This window comes from Schistocerca nitens, chromosome 1 (genome assembly GCF_023898315.1).
Source record: "Schistocerca nitens isolate TAMUIC-IGC-003100 chromosome 1, iqSchNite1.1, whole genome shotgun sequence".
Taxonomy (NCBI): domain Eukaryota; kingdom Metazoa; phylum Arthropoda; class Insecta; order Orthoptera; family Acrididae; genus Schistocerca; species Schistocerca nitens.
Genome location: NC_064614.1, coordinates 694906889 through 694922983, shown reverse-complemented (window position 1 = coordinate 694922983; position 16095 = coordinate 694906889). Strand labels below are relative to the sequence as shown.

The 16095-nt window shown below is 39.6% G+C and overlaps 1 protein-coding gene across 5 annotated transcripts in view; it reads left to right on the top strand.

The window, feature by feature from the left end:
• Positions 1-16095, top strand: part of LOC126259525 (protein SERAC1) — a 267082-nt gene that overhangs the window by 58211 nt on the left and 192776 nt on the right. For all 5 annotated transcript variants that reach the window (XM_049956403.1, XM_049956420.1, XM_049956412.1 and 2 more), the window contains one exon: positions 9028-9155. In XM_049956403.1, coding sequence (XP_049812360.1) covers positions 9028-9155 — 128 coding nt within the window. The remainder of the gene's footprint in view (positions 1-9027; positions 9156-16095) is intronic.

Genomic DNA, 16095 nt, shown 5'->3' with positions numbered 1-16095 from the left:
ACAGACTTTCCTAGTAGATCAATGATCTCGTTTTGAATATCGTGGGACGTCCACTTATACCCCGAATCCCCTAACTAATTTTTAAACTCAGGTATGTGATTCTTTCGGGGTTACAACTGAAAAAAATTTGAGTTTACATCTTTGTGCCCTTTGTTGGCATAGAAATTGCATGGTAGTAAAAATTGTCTCAAGAGCTAAATGGCCTTCCTTCATATCACTATCTAACTGTTCATTCAGTTGGGAGGCCACACTTTGGTTGGTGATAGAATTTAGTTTCAGAACACCTTCTTTATGCATGAACATATTTTCATGAAGACGGAATTTTTCCAGCCTTTTTCCAGTTAGAAAACCCTACAGAAGTAAATGCATCTTCTTTTTTTGAAGAAAATTTGTAATAGATTTTTAGTATCTGCCTCTTAGCAGGTTTTGCAAAAAACTTTTTTGTTAGATGCTTCATGTTCTAGCCATGTATATTTGATTAACCAAGACTTCTGATTTGATCAACCAAGACTTCTGAAATGATCTTCCCATACCAGATTGTCCAGGCTTCGGCTGTGAACGGTTCTCACATTAAGACAGCAAAGTAATTGATGACACAATAATTGTTGGAGGTTGACTTGCAGTATCATCAACTTCCAATCGTGCCTTTTTGGTAACAAATTTATCCATTGCAAACTGCAAACTTAGTTCACAATACACTAAGAGACTAAAGTAAATGAATAAAATGTAGTAATATAAAATAGTCCACTAGAGACTAAAGTTGGAACACTAAACACGTCTGCAGCATGCACTGAACGAAACTATCCACACTGAATGACTGCGACAGCAGGGTGGGCTTCATGTAGCCACAGCATCATAATGCCTCGAAGCGCCAAGGTGACATGACGCGGAGGGTTCCAGGTGCTTCTTCCCCAGCCCTTTTGATATTGCCGCGGCCACAGCACTGGCCCACTGGCGTCAGATTTTACCCGAAGGTTCACACACCAGGACAAATTCTAAGTGTGCCTGCAGCACCATAACACTGTTATCATTCACACCATTTGTTTACATTTACCCTGCTTACTATCATAATAATTATTTGTTTTAACTCTTTACTGAATTTATTTTAAAAGGTAACTATTGTCAAACAAGGAAAATGAAAAATTCCAACATAATTTTGTGATTTTACATAACTAACAATTTTCTTAAATTATTGGGGGGAGGGGGCTCTTTCTGAGGGGGCTCAGTCCCCCTCAGGCCCCATGGAGTCGACACCTGTGTGTATATTCACCTCTGAGGGTAACAGAGCTGTCAACATATTCAACCAACTTGTGAGAGGGCAGGGCCAATGTCGGGTAACCCAGACAAGTTTTATGTTGGGAGATTGACCAGGGTAAGTGTCACTCCTGTGTTGACTTGGAAACGAACGTCCTAACAAACAATCATGAGATCAGTAAACAACTTGGGGTGCAAGGATTGCGCCGGGGAATGATGGCGTGAAGTTTGTGCACCGTCCTGGGATGCAAATTAGGAGTGGTGTTAGACTGACCTGACAGCTGATGACAGACAGTCTGGAGATGTCCACCATTGCTACAATGGGTGGAGCGTGTCCAACAATTAGGGCAGTCTACCCATTAGTGCATCACAAAACAGTCAGGACAAGAATGCAGATCCCGTTGTTTGTGCTGACAGCTGGACTGGCTGCTCAGAGGTGATTGCCATGTTCGAGGGCGAGCCATAAGATGTTCATTTGCTGTCTGCATAATCTCAGAAGAATGTGCACTATTCAGTAAGCTGTCTAAGGAAGGATTGTTGAGCTTGAGGGCTGCCGTTTAAACTTCTGGATTGGGAGCCAATTGGACCACTACATCATGGCTCAGGGAATCGGCATATGAGGTTTTGCAAGATGGGTTGGCACAGGTAAAATCACGACAACGACTCAGATCTTGCAAATTTGTCACCCATGAGCAATAAGAATGGCCTACTTGCTTGTGGTACTGATGGAACTCGAGGTACGAATAATAGGTCGACAGCAATGAACATGCTTCCTCGAAAGTGAGTGCATCTACAGAGCGACAAGTAATTGTTTACCCTTTTCTGTGTTTTCCACGTTATATATTTATTAAATTTCATGCCTGTTTTTGTGATTAACAGGGTTAATATCATGTTTTTGTAAGTGTAAATTCATTCAGTCTTTAGCACAATTGTTGCTCACAGAACAGCCAGCTGTGTAGCTCTTTAATGTATCAGTGTCCATTGGTGACACATCAGGATGGTAGCAAGTCACATATCTAGGATTATCTTCTTTTGTAGTTCACTTCTTCAGTTAATCTTGCTAGGATGGATAGGAAGTGCACATGCTGTGTCCGGGTGCAGGAGGAGCTGGCTGTAGTTCGCGAACAGCTGTATGTGCTGTTAGCTATGGTCAGTCACTTTCAGGCTGCTGTTTCGGGGTGTAGTGGTAGCAGAGAATATGGTGCGTCACATTGCCCACAGGCTCTGCTTCTGAGGCACCTCCTAGTGCAACCAATGCTGTGGATCTGCTCTCAAAGCAGGTTGACACGTTGAGTGGCAGATGGTAACGCATTCGCATCACTCGAAGCAGAGGACCAATTTGGAGACTGGTTACCTGTGCTCACCCTTTCACCCTGTGAGGGGAAAGGTGGCCACTCCTTCAGCAGGCAGGGTCCAAGCAGACACACTGGGGGAAGAGTTTAGTGGTTATTTGGAGCTCCAGTGTTAGGCACATTATGGAGCCCCTTAGGCAGATACTGTTCAGGGCTGGAAAGGAAGCCAATGTGCACTCGGTAAGTCTGCCAGGGTGTGTGTGTGTGGGGGGGGGGGGGGCGACGGACGGGGGGGGGGGGGGGGGTGCCTCATCTGACATGTGGAGGTGGTCTTGCCTGTGGCTGTAGACTGTGCAGGCTGCAGTCGTCTGCAAGTTGAGGCTTATGTCAGCACCAACAATGCCTGTCGCATGGGTTCTGAGGCAATCATCAGTTTGTACAGGCGGCTGGCGGTGGTGGTCAACACTGCTGGCCTCGCGCATGGTGTGCAAGCAGAGCAAGCAACAATTTGCAACATCATTCACAGAGTTGATCAGGTTTCTTTGGTTTGGAGCCAAATGGAGGGTTTCAACCAAAGGTTTTGTCAACTGTGAAGGTTTTGGCTGTAGATTTCTAGACCTGCATTATCATGTACGGGATTTGTAGGACTCCCCTTGATAGGTCAGGGGTGCACTACACAAAGGAAGCAGCTACTCAGGTAACAGAGTATTTTTGGAGTGCACATGAGGATTTTTTAGGTTAGGCGGTAGGTTGAGGTGCTCTACAGAACACTCACCAGTTGATTCACAGCAAGAGCGTTCAGAATAAAGACACTTCAACTGTCATAATTTTATCAGTAAATTGTTTTAGTATTTGTAATAAAGATCTTGAATTTAATGTTCTCCAAGAAAGTTCTCATGCTCAACTTATTCTTGGGACTGTGAGCTGGCTGAAACCCAAAGTGGAAAGCTGTAGGACATTGAGCGAGTCATGGAATGTACGTCGGAAAGATAGATTAGAGGCCATAGGAGTGGGAATGTTCATTGCAGTTGACAAAAATATTGTCTCTTTTGAAGCCGAAATTGAGTGCGACAGTGAAGTTGTCTGGTCGTGTATAACAGATGTAGGTAAAACTAAGTTAATTGTTGGATGTTTTTACCAGCCACCTAATTCCACTGTGGCAGTTCTAGGGTCATTCAAAAAAGTCTACGGTCAGTAGTGTGTAAATATCCGGATCATGCAATACTAGTTGGAGGAGACTTTAACCTGCCGAGTATAGACAGGGGTGTAATGGATTCAATGGGAAAAGGGGGGGCGGGGGGGTTTACAGACGGACAATAATGCAAAATACTTTTGAACATGTTTTCTGAAAATTGTCGTGAGCAGCTAGCTCAGCAGCCCACACATGGGAATATCTTAGACCTTGTAGCTACAAATAGACCGGACCTTATTTGACGTTGACAGTATGGGATGGGGATTAGTGATCATGATGTTTTCATTGCAACTATGATTACAAAAGTTAATAAATCGGTCAAAAAGGCTAGGAGAGTGTTTCTGCGAGATAGAGCAGATAAGCAGTTATTAACAACTGACTTAGACAGTGAACTGGCATCACTTAATTCCAGTAAGATGGATGTGGAGAAATTATGGGCTAAGTTTAAGCAGATTGTAAATTATGGTCTGAGGAGTTATGTGGCTAGTAAGTGGATAAAGGATGGAAAAGACACACCGTGGTTTAATAACAAATTTCGGCAGATGCTGAGGAAGCAGAGGCTGTTCCACTGTGTTTTCGCGCCATTGTGCTTCCCAAAGCAGGAATCACATACTGTACAAGGAGGTCTCGATAATGTGCAGTCGTTGTGGTACACCTGACAGGCCCTGTAGGTGTGTTCTCTTCAAGGAAGAATGGACCAAGAGTAAAGGTGCTAGTGAGTCCCACCACAGTCACATAGAGTAAGTGCAGTGGCTTTTTAACAACATGTCGTCTAATAGCACCATGAATTCAGCAGATTTATGTATTCATTGCACCCTATAGAGTAAAATGTCCTCCCATGAACCATGGACCTTGCCATTGGCGGGGAGGCTTGCGTGTCTCAGTAATACAGATAGCCGTACAGTAGGTGCAACCACAACGGAGGGGTATCTGTTGAGAGGCCAGACAAATGTGTGATTCCTGAAGAGGGGCAGCAGCCTTTTCAGTAGTTGCAGGGGCAACAGTCTGGATGATTGACTGATCTGGCCTTGTAACACTAACCAAAATGGCCTTGCTGTGCTGGTACTGCGAATGGCTGAAAGCTAGGGGAAACTACAGCCATAATTTTTCCCGAGAGCATGCAGCTTTACTGTATGGTTAAATGATGATGGCGTCCTCTTGGGTAAAATATTCCAGAGGTAAAATAGTCCCCCGTTCGGATCTCTGGGCGAGGACTACTCAGAAGGATGTTGTTATCAAGAGAAAGAAAACTGACGTTTTACATGTCGGAGTGTGGAATGTCAGATCACTTAATTGGGTAAAAAGGGAAATGGAGAGGTTAAAGTTAGATATAGTGGGAATTAGCGAATTTTGGTGGCAGGAGGAACAAAACTTCTGGTCAGGTGAATACAGGGTTATAAATACAAAATCAAATAGAGGTGATGCAGGAGTAGGTTTAATAATGAATAAAAAAAATAGGAATGCGGGTAAGCTACTACAAAGAGCATAGTGAATGCATTATTGTGGCCAAGATAGATACAAAGCCCACGCCTACCCCAGTAGTACAAGTTTATATGCCAACTAGCTCTGCAGATGACGAAGAATTGATGAAATGTATGATGAGATAAAAGAAATTATTCAGGTAGTGAAGGGAGATGAAAATTTAATAATCATGGGTGACTGGAATTCGATAGTAGCGAAAGGAAGAGCAGGAAACGTAGTAGGTGAATATGGAATGGGGGTAAGGAATGAAAGAGGAAGCCGCCTTGTAGAATTTTGCACAGAACATAACTTAATCGTAGCTAACACTTGGTTTAAGAATCATGAAAGAAGGTTGTATACACGGAGGAAGCCTGGAGATACTGGAAGGTTTCACATAGGATATATATAATGGTAAGACAGAGATTTAGGAAACAGGTTTTATATTATATGATATTTCCAGGGGCAGATGTGGACTCTTACCACAATCTATTGGTTATGAACTGTAGATTAAAACTGAAGAAACTACAAAAAGGAGGGAATTTAAGGAGATGGAACCTGGGTAAACTGACAGAACCAGACGTTGTAGAGAGTTTCAGGGAAAGCATTAGGGAATGATTGACAAGAATGGGGCAAAGAAATACAGTAAAAGAAGAATGGGTAGCTTTGAGAGATGAAATAGTGAAGGCAGCAGAGGATCAAGTAGGTAAAAAGATGAGGGCTAATAGAAATCCTTGGGTAACAGAAGAGATATTGAATTTAACTGATGAAAGGAGAAAATACAAAAATGCAGTAAATGAAGCAGGCAAAAAGGAATACAAATGTTTCATAAATGAGACCGACAGGAAGTGCAAAATGGCTAAGCAGAGATGGCTAGAAGACAAGTGTAAGGATGTAGAGGCTTATCTCACTAGGGGTAAGATTGATACTGCCTACAGGAAAATTAAAGAGACCTTTGGAGAAAAGAGAACCACTTGTATGAATATCAAGAGCTCAGATGGAAAACTAGTTCTGCACAAAGAAGGGAGGGCAGAAAGGTGGAAGGAGTATATAGAGGGTCTATACAAGGGCGATGTACTTGAGGACAACATTATGGAAATGGAAGAGGATGTAGATGAAGATGAAATGGGAGATACGATACTGCGTGAAGAGTCTGACAAAGCACTGAAAGACCTAAGTCGAAACAAGGCCCCGGGAGTAGACAACATTCCATTAGAACTGCTGATAGCCTTGGGAGAACCAGTGATGACAAAACTCTACCTGTGGTGAGCAAGATGTATGAGACAGGTGAAATAACATCTGACTTCAAGAAGGATATAATAATTCCAATCCCAAAGAAAGCAGGTATTGACAGATATGAAAATTACCGAACTGTCAGTTTAATAAGTCATGGCTGCAAAATACTAACACGAAGTCTTTACAGACGAATGGAAAAACTGGTAGAAGCTGACCTCGGTGAAGATCAGTTTGGATTCCATAGAAATGTTGGAACACGTGAGGCAATACTGACCCTAAGACTTATCTTAGAAAATAGAGTAAGGAAAGAATCTTTGAAAGAGTTCGGCAAACCACCATTCGACATTACCAAGCTGGTGTCGTGTCAGAGGGTCACCAGTTCGAGCACCTGCTTTAAGTAAACAATGTCCTAGCTACAAAGAAGGCCCTTTTCAGGGCCAAAACAATTTGTAAAAGACTTTCTGCATGTGAACTAACAGCTGTTGATGTGTTTGTTCCCGGTATGTCTTATTGTGAAACTTCAATGTATGTGTCGGGACACTGGTGGATTCGCCCCCAGAGCAGAAGGCTGGTGCACCACCACAAAGCATGAGGGCTGCCTTGGATGCATCACAATCTCCGGCAGGCAAAGCATTTGTGGTCATGCATTGTCCAGAGCATCCTGCAACAGGGCAATCCTGTGACCAATCAGAGCATGTGGCACCAAGTTTCTGTATTTTAAGAATTGTGCGTTGTCGACCTACACAACATTAATAATCTCGGTTCCTACTGGCATCAGCTATCCAGGGTTAAAATCACATGACACAATTTTTCTCCATCCTGTATAAATGACTCATCGTTGTATCATGGTCCAGTTCCTCAAATGTTGACAGGTCACAAAATACACTTGTAATTATGATTGATTTCCTCAGCTTCAATTTCATAGATTGATGTTACTTCTCTATCCTTAAACCTGTCAGAAAATATGTCCTGAGTCATTGATTACAAAGATAGTTTAAGAGTAATAATTCTGCTAGGAATACTGCCATAGCCACCAAAGTCACTATGGTAGTCAGTCAATGATCTGATGAATTTTGAACTTTTTTTAGGGGTTTTAGTGTCACATGGAATATTTACACAAGTGAATCTGATGTAGCTACTACTACCAGTGTGTGCAGTGTTTAAGCACTTTGAGGAAGTAAACTGATTTTGGTTGCCTGTGGTTTGAAAGTGCCAGTGCTTTTGTCAGATGTATTCACTGGGGTCTCTGTTCCATATGGGTCACTATTTGTATTTATATTTTGTGTAATAATGATCCAAATTGTGATGTAGGGGTATGTTTTGGAAACAGTTATATTTTCTATCTACTCTGCTGGATAAATTTCTCCACATAGTTTTTCCCATAATGTCTCTCTAAGTACTGTGATCGAATTAATGTTTATGATTTTGCGATACTGTACTTTTCTTCTGTGATCTGTACATAACTGGTCAGTATATTTTATTGTGCACATTTGATCATCATGATCAGATGAGCTATTGACAATTGGTTTCACTGCTCAATCACTGTAGGTTATTGGCTCTAAAAACTAACTGTCAGTGTATTCTGCACTATTCAATTCAATTCACCTAGGGAATTGTATTGCGGAAAAAAATCCAATAACCCAATGCTTTGATTTCTTTTGGGAATATATATATATATATATATATATATATATATATATATATATATATATATATATATATATATATCTAAAAACAAAGATGATGTGACTTACCGAACGAAAGTGCTGGCAGGTCGACAGACACACAAACAAACACAAACACACACACAAAATTCAAGCTTTCGCAACAAACTGTTGCCTCATCAGGAAAGAGGGAAGGAGAGGGAAAGACGAAAGGATGTGGGTTTTAAGAGAGAGGGTAAGGAGTCATTCCAATCCCGGGAGCGGAAAGACTTACCTTAGGGGGAAAAAAGGACAGGTATACACTCGCACACACACACATATTCATCCACACATATACAGACACAAGCAGACATATTTAAAGACCAAAATATGTCTGCTTGTGTCCGTATATGTGTGGATGGATATGTGTGTGTGTGCGAGTGTATACCTGTCCTTTTTTCCCCCTAAGGTAAGTCTTTCCACTCCCGGGATTGGAATGACTCCTTACCCTCTCCCTTAAAACCCACATCCTTTCGTCTTTCCCTCTCCTTCCCCTCTTTCCTGATGAGGCAACAGTTTGTTGCGAAAGCTTGAATTTTGTGTGTATGTTTGTGTTTGTTTGTGTGTCTGTCGACCTGCCAGCACTTTCATTTGGTAAGTCACATCATCTTTGTTTATATATATATATTGCCCGTTCAGCTTTTAAAATTTTGTTTAGATTTTGGGGTAACACACGATGAAATTGCACTGGAGAGATTCAACTAGAGCATAAATGAATATGTCACCAATCCTTGCCAGGCAACCTCTTGCTCTCTTTATAATCACTTCATTATTGAAGAAACTTTAAACCCCAATATTCTTTTGTATCTTCCAACCACTTTTTAAATTCTGTGCTCACTAAATGTCATTCAGCTACATGATTTGTAATCCTGTGTGTGTAATTTCTTTTTAGATTCTGATTTCTGTAACATAGCTCAGTCATGTGATGCACGGACAGCTGTAGGATTAGCACGAAGTGATGGAGCTGATCTGAAATATTTTCTGAAATCAGTTTACGTAAATTTGTATCACAACAAGCAGGTAATTATTAAGTGCAATATAATGTCTATTCTCATTTTGAACATACATATGTGTTCGTGTGTGTGTGTGTGTGTGTGTGTGTGTGTGTGTGTGTGTGTGTGTGTGTGTGTTGTGTGCGCGCGCGCATACAGTACTGATATGCAAACATAATTTAGTAAGTAAGTAAACTGCAATACTACATAAAGAAGCAAAACAAGGAGCTAGATAGACTAAAAAATGTGTCTATTTTCTGTGTGAGGTTTAGCAAAATGACATAATCAGTGAAGCTGTTTTATTATTATTATTATTATTATTATTATTACAGGGTTAATTAACACAGAGATCAGTTAATAACAACATTTTGTTGTAATCCTGTCATCTTCTGCCAAGCTTCTCTGTTCAGTGCCTCCTCCTTGTATATCCCGTGATGCTCCATTATTCCACTGATGTGGTCATTCCAAGAACATCATGGTCTCCCCCTTTTATGTCTGTCAGGTGGTTTCCATTCAAAAATTTTCTTTGGCCATCAATGATCTTGTGTTCTCAACAGATGCCCATACCACTTTAGAGATTTTCTTTTAATTCTGTCTAGCAGTGTTTCATCTGCCTTCTTTTGAGCTTTCACTTTTGGTTCTTGATACTCTGGTGATCCTTTGTAAATGATCCATTTACACAGCTGTTATTCTTCTTTTCAGATCAGCATTTAGTTGTGATCCATAGCATAGAGCAGATTCAACCATTAGACTTCCCATTCTGTTATTATTGTTATTAGAAATGTTCTTGTCCCATCAAAAAGAATTCTTGCACATTGTTACTTTTCTGCTTTGTTGTATTCTGAATTTTGTTGCATTCTGAATTTCTGTAGTACCCATCAGCTTTTATCAGTAAATGCACCTACATATTTAAATTTTTCTACCTGTTTCGTAACTGCTCTGCCACTGATGTGAACTTCAAATTTAGTGTCACTATTCACTACCAGATATTCAGTTTTTGTCAGACTCATTTTAGTCACCGTTTGTCATATTCATGATATAAGTGCTGTATCATGAACTCAATATAGCATTCATCTTGTGCTAGAACAGTTTGATCACCAGCAAAACTTAATGAAAACAGCTGTACATTTCTATAATAATTCCCATTCCTCCACAGCTGTTCTTCCACTGTCAGAGAGCCACTTCTGTACATAAACTGAACAAGATTTGTGACATACTGCAACCTTGTCTCGGCCCTTTTGTGACATTAATAGGTTCTGATAACTTTGACCCTCTTTTAATCTGTACCTTATTATCTCTGTACATTTCAGTAATACTCTGTAAAAGATGGTCACCCATGTCTAAATCTTTCAAAGCTTCCCAGAGTTTTACTCTAGGAACTGTGTCATATGGTTTAACTAAGTCTATAAAGGCGATGTGTAACTCCTTCCCTACTGCTACGAATTTCCCCATTAGTTGTTGTAAAATAAAGAGGTTATGTGTACAGGATCTGTTATGTCTGAACCCACTCTGTTCTTTTCCAATATGGTGTCCAACATTATGTCTTATTTTCTCATACATAATTTTGCCAAATAAGCGGCTCTTTGTGCAGTCCACACTGATGCCTCTGTAGCAATTAATGTCTTTTCTGTTTCCCTTCTTGAAAATGGAGACTACATATGATCTTTTCCATCCTGATGGAACTTCAGTTCATTGACAGCAGTTGTTCATAAGGTGTAGTAGTATTCGTTTCTTCAAATGGTGTCCTGCAGCTTTCAGTAATTCCACAGGAGTATTTCCAGGGCCAAGTGATCAGCCATTCTTCATTTTAGCTTATGTGCTCTGTAATTCCCCTCTCATTGTGGTCATATTTTGAACTGTATGTTCAGTCCTACCGTCATCATTTCTAGTATACTGGGGTCTGTCATCAGTTTAGAAGATCTGTATAATCCTTTTTCTGCTTGTTTAAAGAAATTAAATTGTTTACTGCTTTGTTTACTGGTGTTTTCTTCATATCAGTGATTGTTCTCCATGCTTCTGTCATTTGTGATCCACATATTAAACTCTCAGTTTGGATGCATTTCTGTTCCCAGAATGAATCTGTTGGAAAGATGATATATCTGTTGAAGAAAACCATAAAAAACTGGACACATGACTATACAGGGCGATAAAGAAAAACTGGAACAGACATGGTACAAGCCCTTTCTCCTAAAGCAGTTCAGCTTAAGGATTTATTTCAATGAAGATTAGATTGTGAACTAAAAGTGGTGCCAGAGGATGACAATGTTGAAAGGGAATATGAGAATGTTAAACAAGCAATTGGGAAAATTGCCGTAGAGGTCCTGGAGACTGAGAGTAAGGGTGTAAACAAACACTATCCTCCATGGATGTCAGATGACCTTAAGTAGTTGATTTGGGAAATGAAAAATTTATACAAAAATGGTTATCAACCAAGACAAATAAATCATGAAGTTGTATTACTTTTTGTTTATGTAAATAATTAGATTGGCATAAGGTTATTCTTAAATATAAATAACTAGAAAGAATAAAATGAGTGGCTTATGCTAGGCACTCATGGGCCACAACAAAGTTATTTGGAAACTTTTTGTGAATTGTGTTTTATTCATCTCATGGCATACATTTGCAATCCATTTGTTTTGCATACAGGAGACATGTCAAAAATTTATAAATCAGTTACAATGATTTTTACATTAATAAATAATAGCACTATAATAAATAATAACACTATAAGGATGTTTCTTGGTATATGTAACACATTGTATTCAGCTCAAATTTCCAGTTTGTCCCACGTGAATTCGTCCACTGAGTAATAACACTTCAGTGTCAGTGTCAGTACCTCATATAGCTTTCTTTTAAGTAAAACTAAATTCATCTGCATCAACTTGTTCCCTTTTAATTTATTACAAATTTTCATTCCTGTTTATTGAGGTCTCTGGGCATACAGTCGGAGGCAGTGGGTGGGGAGCATAAAATTGTCTTTGTTTCTGGTATCATGTGAATGGATAAAATGGTTTTCCTCAAATAATTCATGTCTGGTGTACAAAAATATAATATGTATAAGGATGGCGGAGTTAATATTTTAAGTTTTCTAAATAAGGGTCGACATGGTTCTTTGTGATTTGCAGCATAGCATTCACTCCAGACCATACTTGCAAACAACCCAAACCCTTCAGAAGAGCCAAACAGCGGAGACAACCTTAAGCATTCTCAATAGCAACTAATCAGACATGTTAAGAGAAATTTTGCTGACCTAAGTGGAACCAAGCTGTGAATCAATCATTTGAGCAGGGGCAGTCATTTGAGGTGTTGTCATTTTCTAGTATTTTCAATTCCATGATGAAACCCCTGACTGAATCAGTCGAATCTTTATCTATATCTGTATCTATACTCAGCAAACCACTGTGAAGTGCATGGTAGAAGGTACATCCTACTGTACAAGTTATTAAGGTTTTTTTCCCATTCTATTCACATATGGAGCATGGGAAGAATGTTTGTTTAAATGTCTCAGTGCATGCTGTAAGTAATCTAGTCTTACACTCATTATGTCTAGGAGAGTGATGTCGTGTCGATGTGGTCTTCAGTCCACAGACTGGTTGGATGGTCCTTGTTACTCTATCCAGTGCGAGCCTGTTCATTTCTGAACTACTGCAACCTACGTCCCTGTGAATCTGCTTACTGCATTCTTTTTAACACCTCCTTCCTCTTTTACCACTTTCTTCCAATACTATATTGGTGACCCCTTGATGTCTCAGAATGTGCCTAACATTCGCTCCCTTCATTTGGTCAAGTTTTGCCATAAATCCCTTGTCTCCCCAGTTCTGTTCAGCACCTCCTCATTAGTCACATGATTAACCCATCTAATCTTCTGCATTCTTCTGTTGCACCACATTTCAAAAGCTTCACTCCATACATGACTACACTCCAGACAAATACCTTCAGAAAAGACTTCAAAAAATGGTTCAAATGGCTCTGAGCACTATGGAACTTAACTTCTGAGGTCGTCAGTCCCCTAAAACTACTTAAACCTACCTAACCTAAGGACATCACACACATCCATGCCTGAGGCAGGATTCGAATCTGCAACCGGAGTGCAGAAAAGACTTCCTAGCATTTAACTCTATATCTGCTTTTAACAAATTTCTCTTCTTCAGAAATGCTTTTCTTGCCATTGCCAGTCTACATTTTATGTCCTCTCTACTTCGGCTGTCATCAGGTATTTTTGCCACCCAAATAGCAAAATTCATCTACTACTTTTAAGTGTCTGTTACATAGTCTAATTCCCCTAGCATCATATGATTTGATCCAGCTACATTCCATTATCCTAGTTTTGCTTTTGTTGGTGCTCATCTTATATCTTTGGACTTTCAAGACACTATCCATTCTGTTCAACTGCTCTTTCAGGTCCTTTGCTGTCTCTGACAGAATTACAGTGTTATTGACAAACGTCAAGGTTTTTATTACTTCTCCCTGGATTTTAATTTCTTTTCCAGATTTTTCTGTTGTTTCCTTTACTACTTGCTCAAGATACAGATTGAAGAACATCAGAAAGAGGCTACAACCCTGTCTCATCCTCTTTCCAACTACTGCTTCCCTCTCATGCCCCTTGACTGTTGTAACAGCATTCTGGTCTGCAGGAAACATGAAAAATGAGACAGACAGCTGGGATAAGCATTATCATCACATTATGAATCTAACACAGAAAGTTGAACCCCTACTTGTTAACTGCACAAGAAATTAGTCACAAATATTTGAGATGTTTGTATTTTCCCACCTCCGTGTTGCAAAGGTTTTGAGTGAAATGCCCAGTCGATGCGCTGTTGTTTTCACGTCAATTCTAACAACATTGAGAGTTGTTTGGTTCTCGGGGTTTTGTAAAATTCCTGGATTCATGTCTCGTTGCTGTGCAGCCTATGAAAAGGATTGCGGAAGACTCCCAAATAAATTCCATAGTACAGTGCAGTTTTAATACCAATATATTTCCAGGACTCTGGTGTCCGAGCCTAGTGAACTGTACTGGTTACATCACATGTACCCGAAGTTGACATCAAACGACACAGAGTTCACAACAATCAACAAATGACTGAGCCTACAATACATTTGCTCGCAACCCTAGCCAAAAAAACGAGTGCCTCAAGGCGCCTGCGTGACCTCTATTTATACTTTTGTTAACAATTACCTACAATGAAAATTACAATTTTATGTAAAATCACAATTAAAAGTTAAACCGAATATGAGCTACACATTGCTAAAAATTTACAATCTCAGTGCTGAACAAGGTGAACCTATTTTCAACTTAGTTACGAGTTAATTTAACATTTTCTGACTAATTATGTTACAGGTAACAATTACATTTCTAAATTTGTTTAGAACAAATCAACTAGTGCCTGAATTTTAGTGCTAACATATATCGGAGATTCAATTAACATGCTTTATTTATATGTTCTATTTAATTTGCTGTAGTAATTTTATACTGATAGGTTTACTGGTACATCCTGACCATGTGCTACATTTGTTTCGATTAGTTACAGTATTAATTTTACATTTATATTGTGTTTCTCACATACGAACAATGTTAAATGCTTTTGGCACATTCAAAATGCACACGGTGGCTTTTACACATATGGTTTCAGCAAAGCATCGTTTTCGAATTATATGTATACTGAAATAGTGTTTTTTTGTATGTAATTTGGAAACAGGTCACTTTACAATTGAACAATTAGGACTGGTGTTTATCTTTAATGCTCTCCGAGGGGTTCTGATAGGTAGCAATGAGATACAGTAGTATTTCATATTACATCACAGCTGAGATTTTGAATCACCAACAAATTACACTTCAACAACTGTCCCATCAATTCTGCATTTAATAGTACCTCTTGTTTCACACTCTTAAATGGCTTACCAGTAGCACCAACAATTTTTATTCCAGAAACATGCCTCACTATTATACCCTCAGTGTTCTGAGTAGATTCAAAAAAGACCTGTGACATGCCATTCATATTACTACCACTGTCCAGTAAACACTTACCATGTACACCTTGTTCACTTTCTTTTATTACAGGTTGACACACTTTCTTTTTACTTACCATATGATGATCTTCATACAACAAATCCTCATCAATACTTTCTTTACTTAATACTTGTCCTCATTATTAATTATAGATTTGAATACCCCATTATCTTCACTACTGGATCCATCATTGCTATTACAACTACAGTCAGACTCAGACATACGAGGGCTATCCACAAAGTACATTACGTTTTGGAATTAAAAATAAATAAAGTATTGGAATTTTTTAAAAATTATATACAGATGAAAGCCACACTTAAATACTACTTTTCTACATAGTTGCCATTTAAATTAAGGCACTTATCGTAGCGATGGATGAGCTTGGAAATTCCTTCGCCATAAAATTCGGCCGCCTGCGCCTTCAACCACGTGGTTACCTCTTTTGGGACAGATAAGGTGTGATTTTTGTGGATTTCGTGGAAAGAGGCACTACAATAAACTCTCAAAGGTATTGCCAAACTCTGCACAACCTCAGAAGAGCAATACAAAACAAGCGCAGGGGAAAGTTGGACTCAAAGATCTTGCTGATTCACGACAACGCCCAGGCCCACACGGCAAATGCCACTCGTGAAGTTCTCGAATCTTTTAAGTGGGTGTTGTTTCCTCATCCGCTGTACAGTCCCGACTTGGCACCGAGCGACTTCCACTTATTCCCAGCAATGAAGAAGTGGTTGGCTATGCAGCGTTTTGATGACGACCCACAGCTTCAAGAAGAGGTAACCACGTGGTTGAAGGCACAGGCGGCCGAATTTTACGACGAAGGAATTTACAAGCTCGTCCATCGCTACGATAAGTGCCTTAATTTAAGTGGCAACTATGTAGAAAAGTAGTATTCAAGTGTGGATTTCATCTGTATATAATAAAAAAAAATTCCAATACTTTATTTATTTTTAATTCCAAA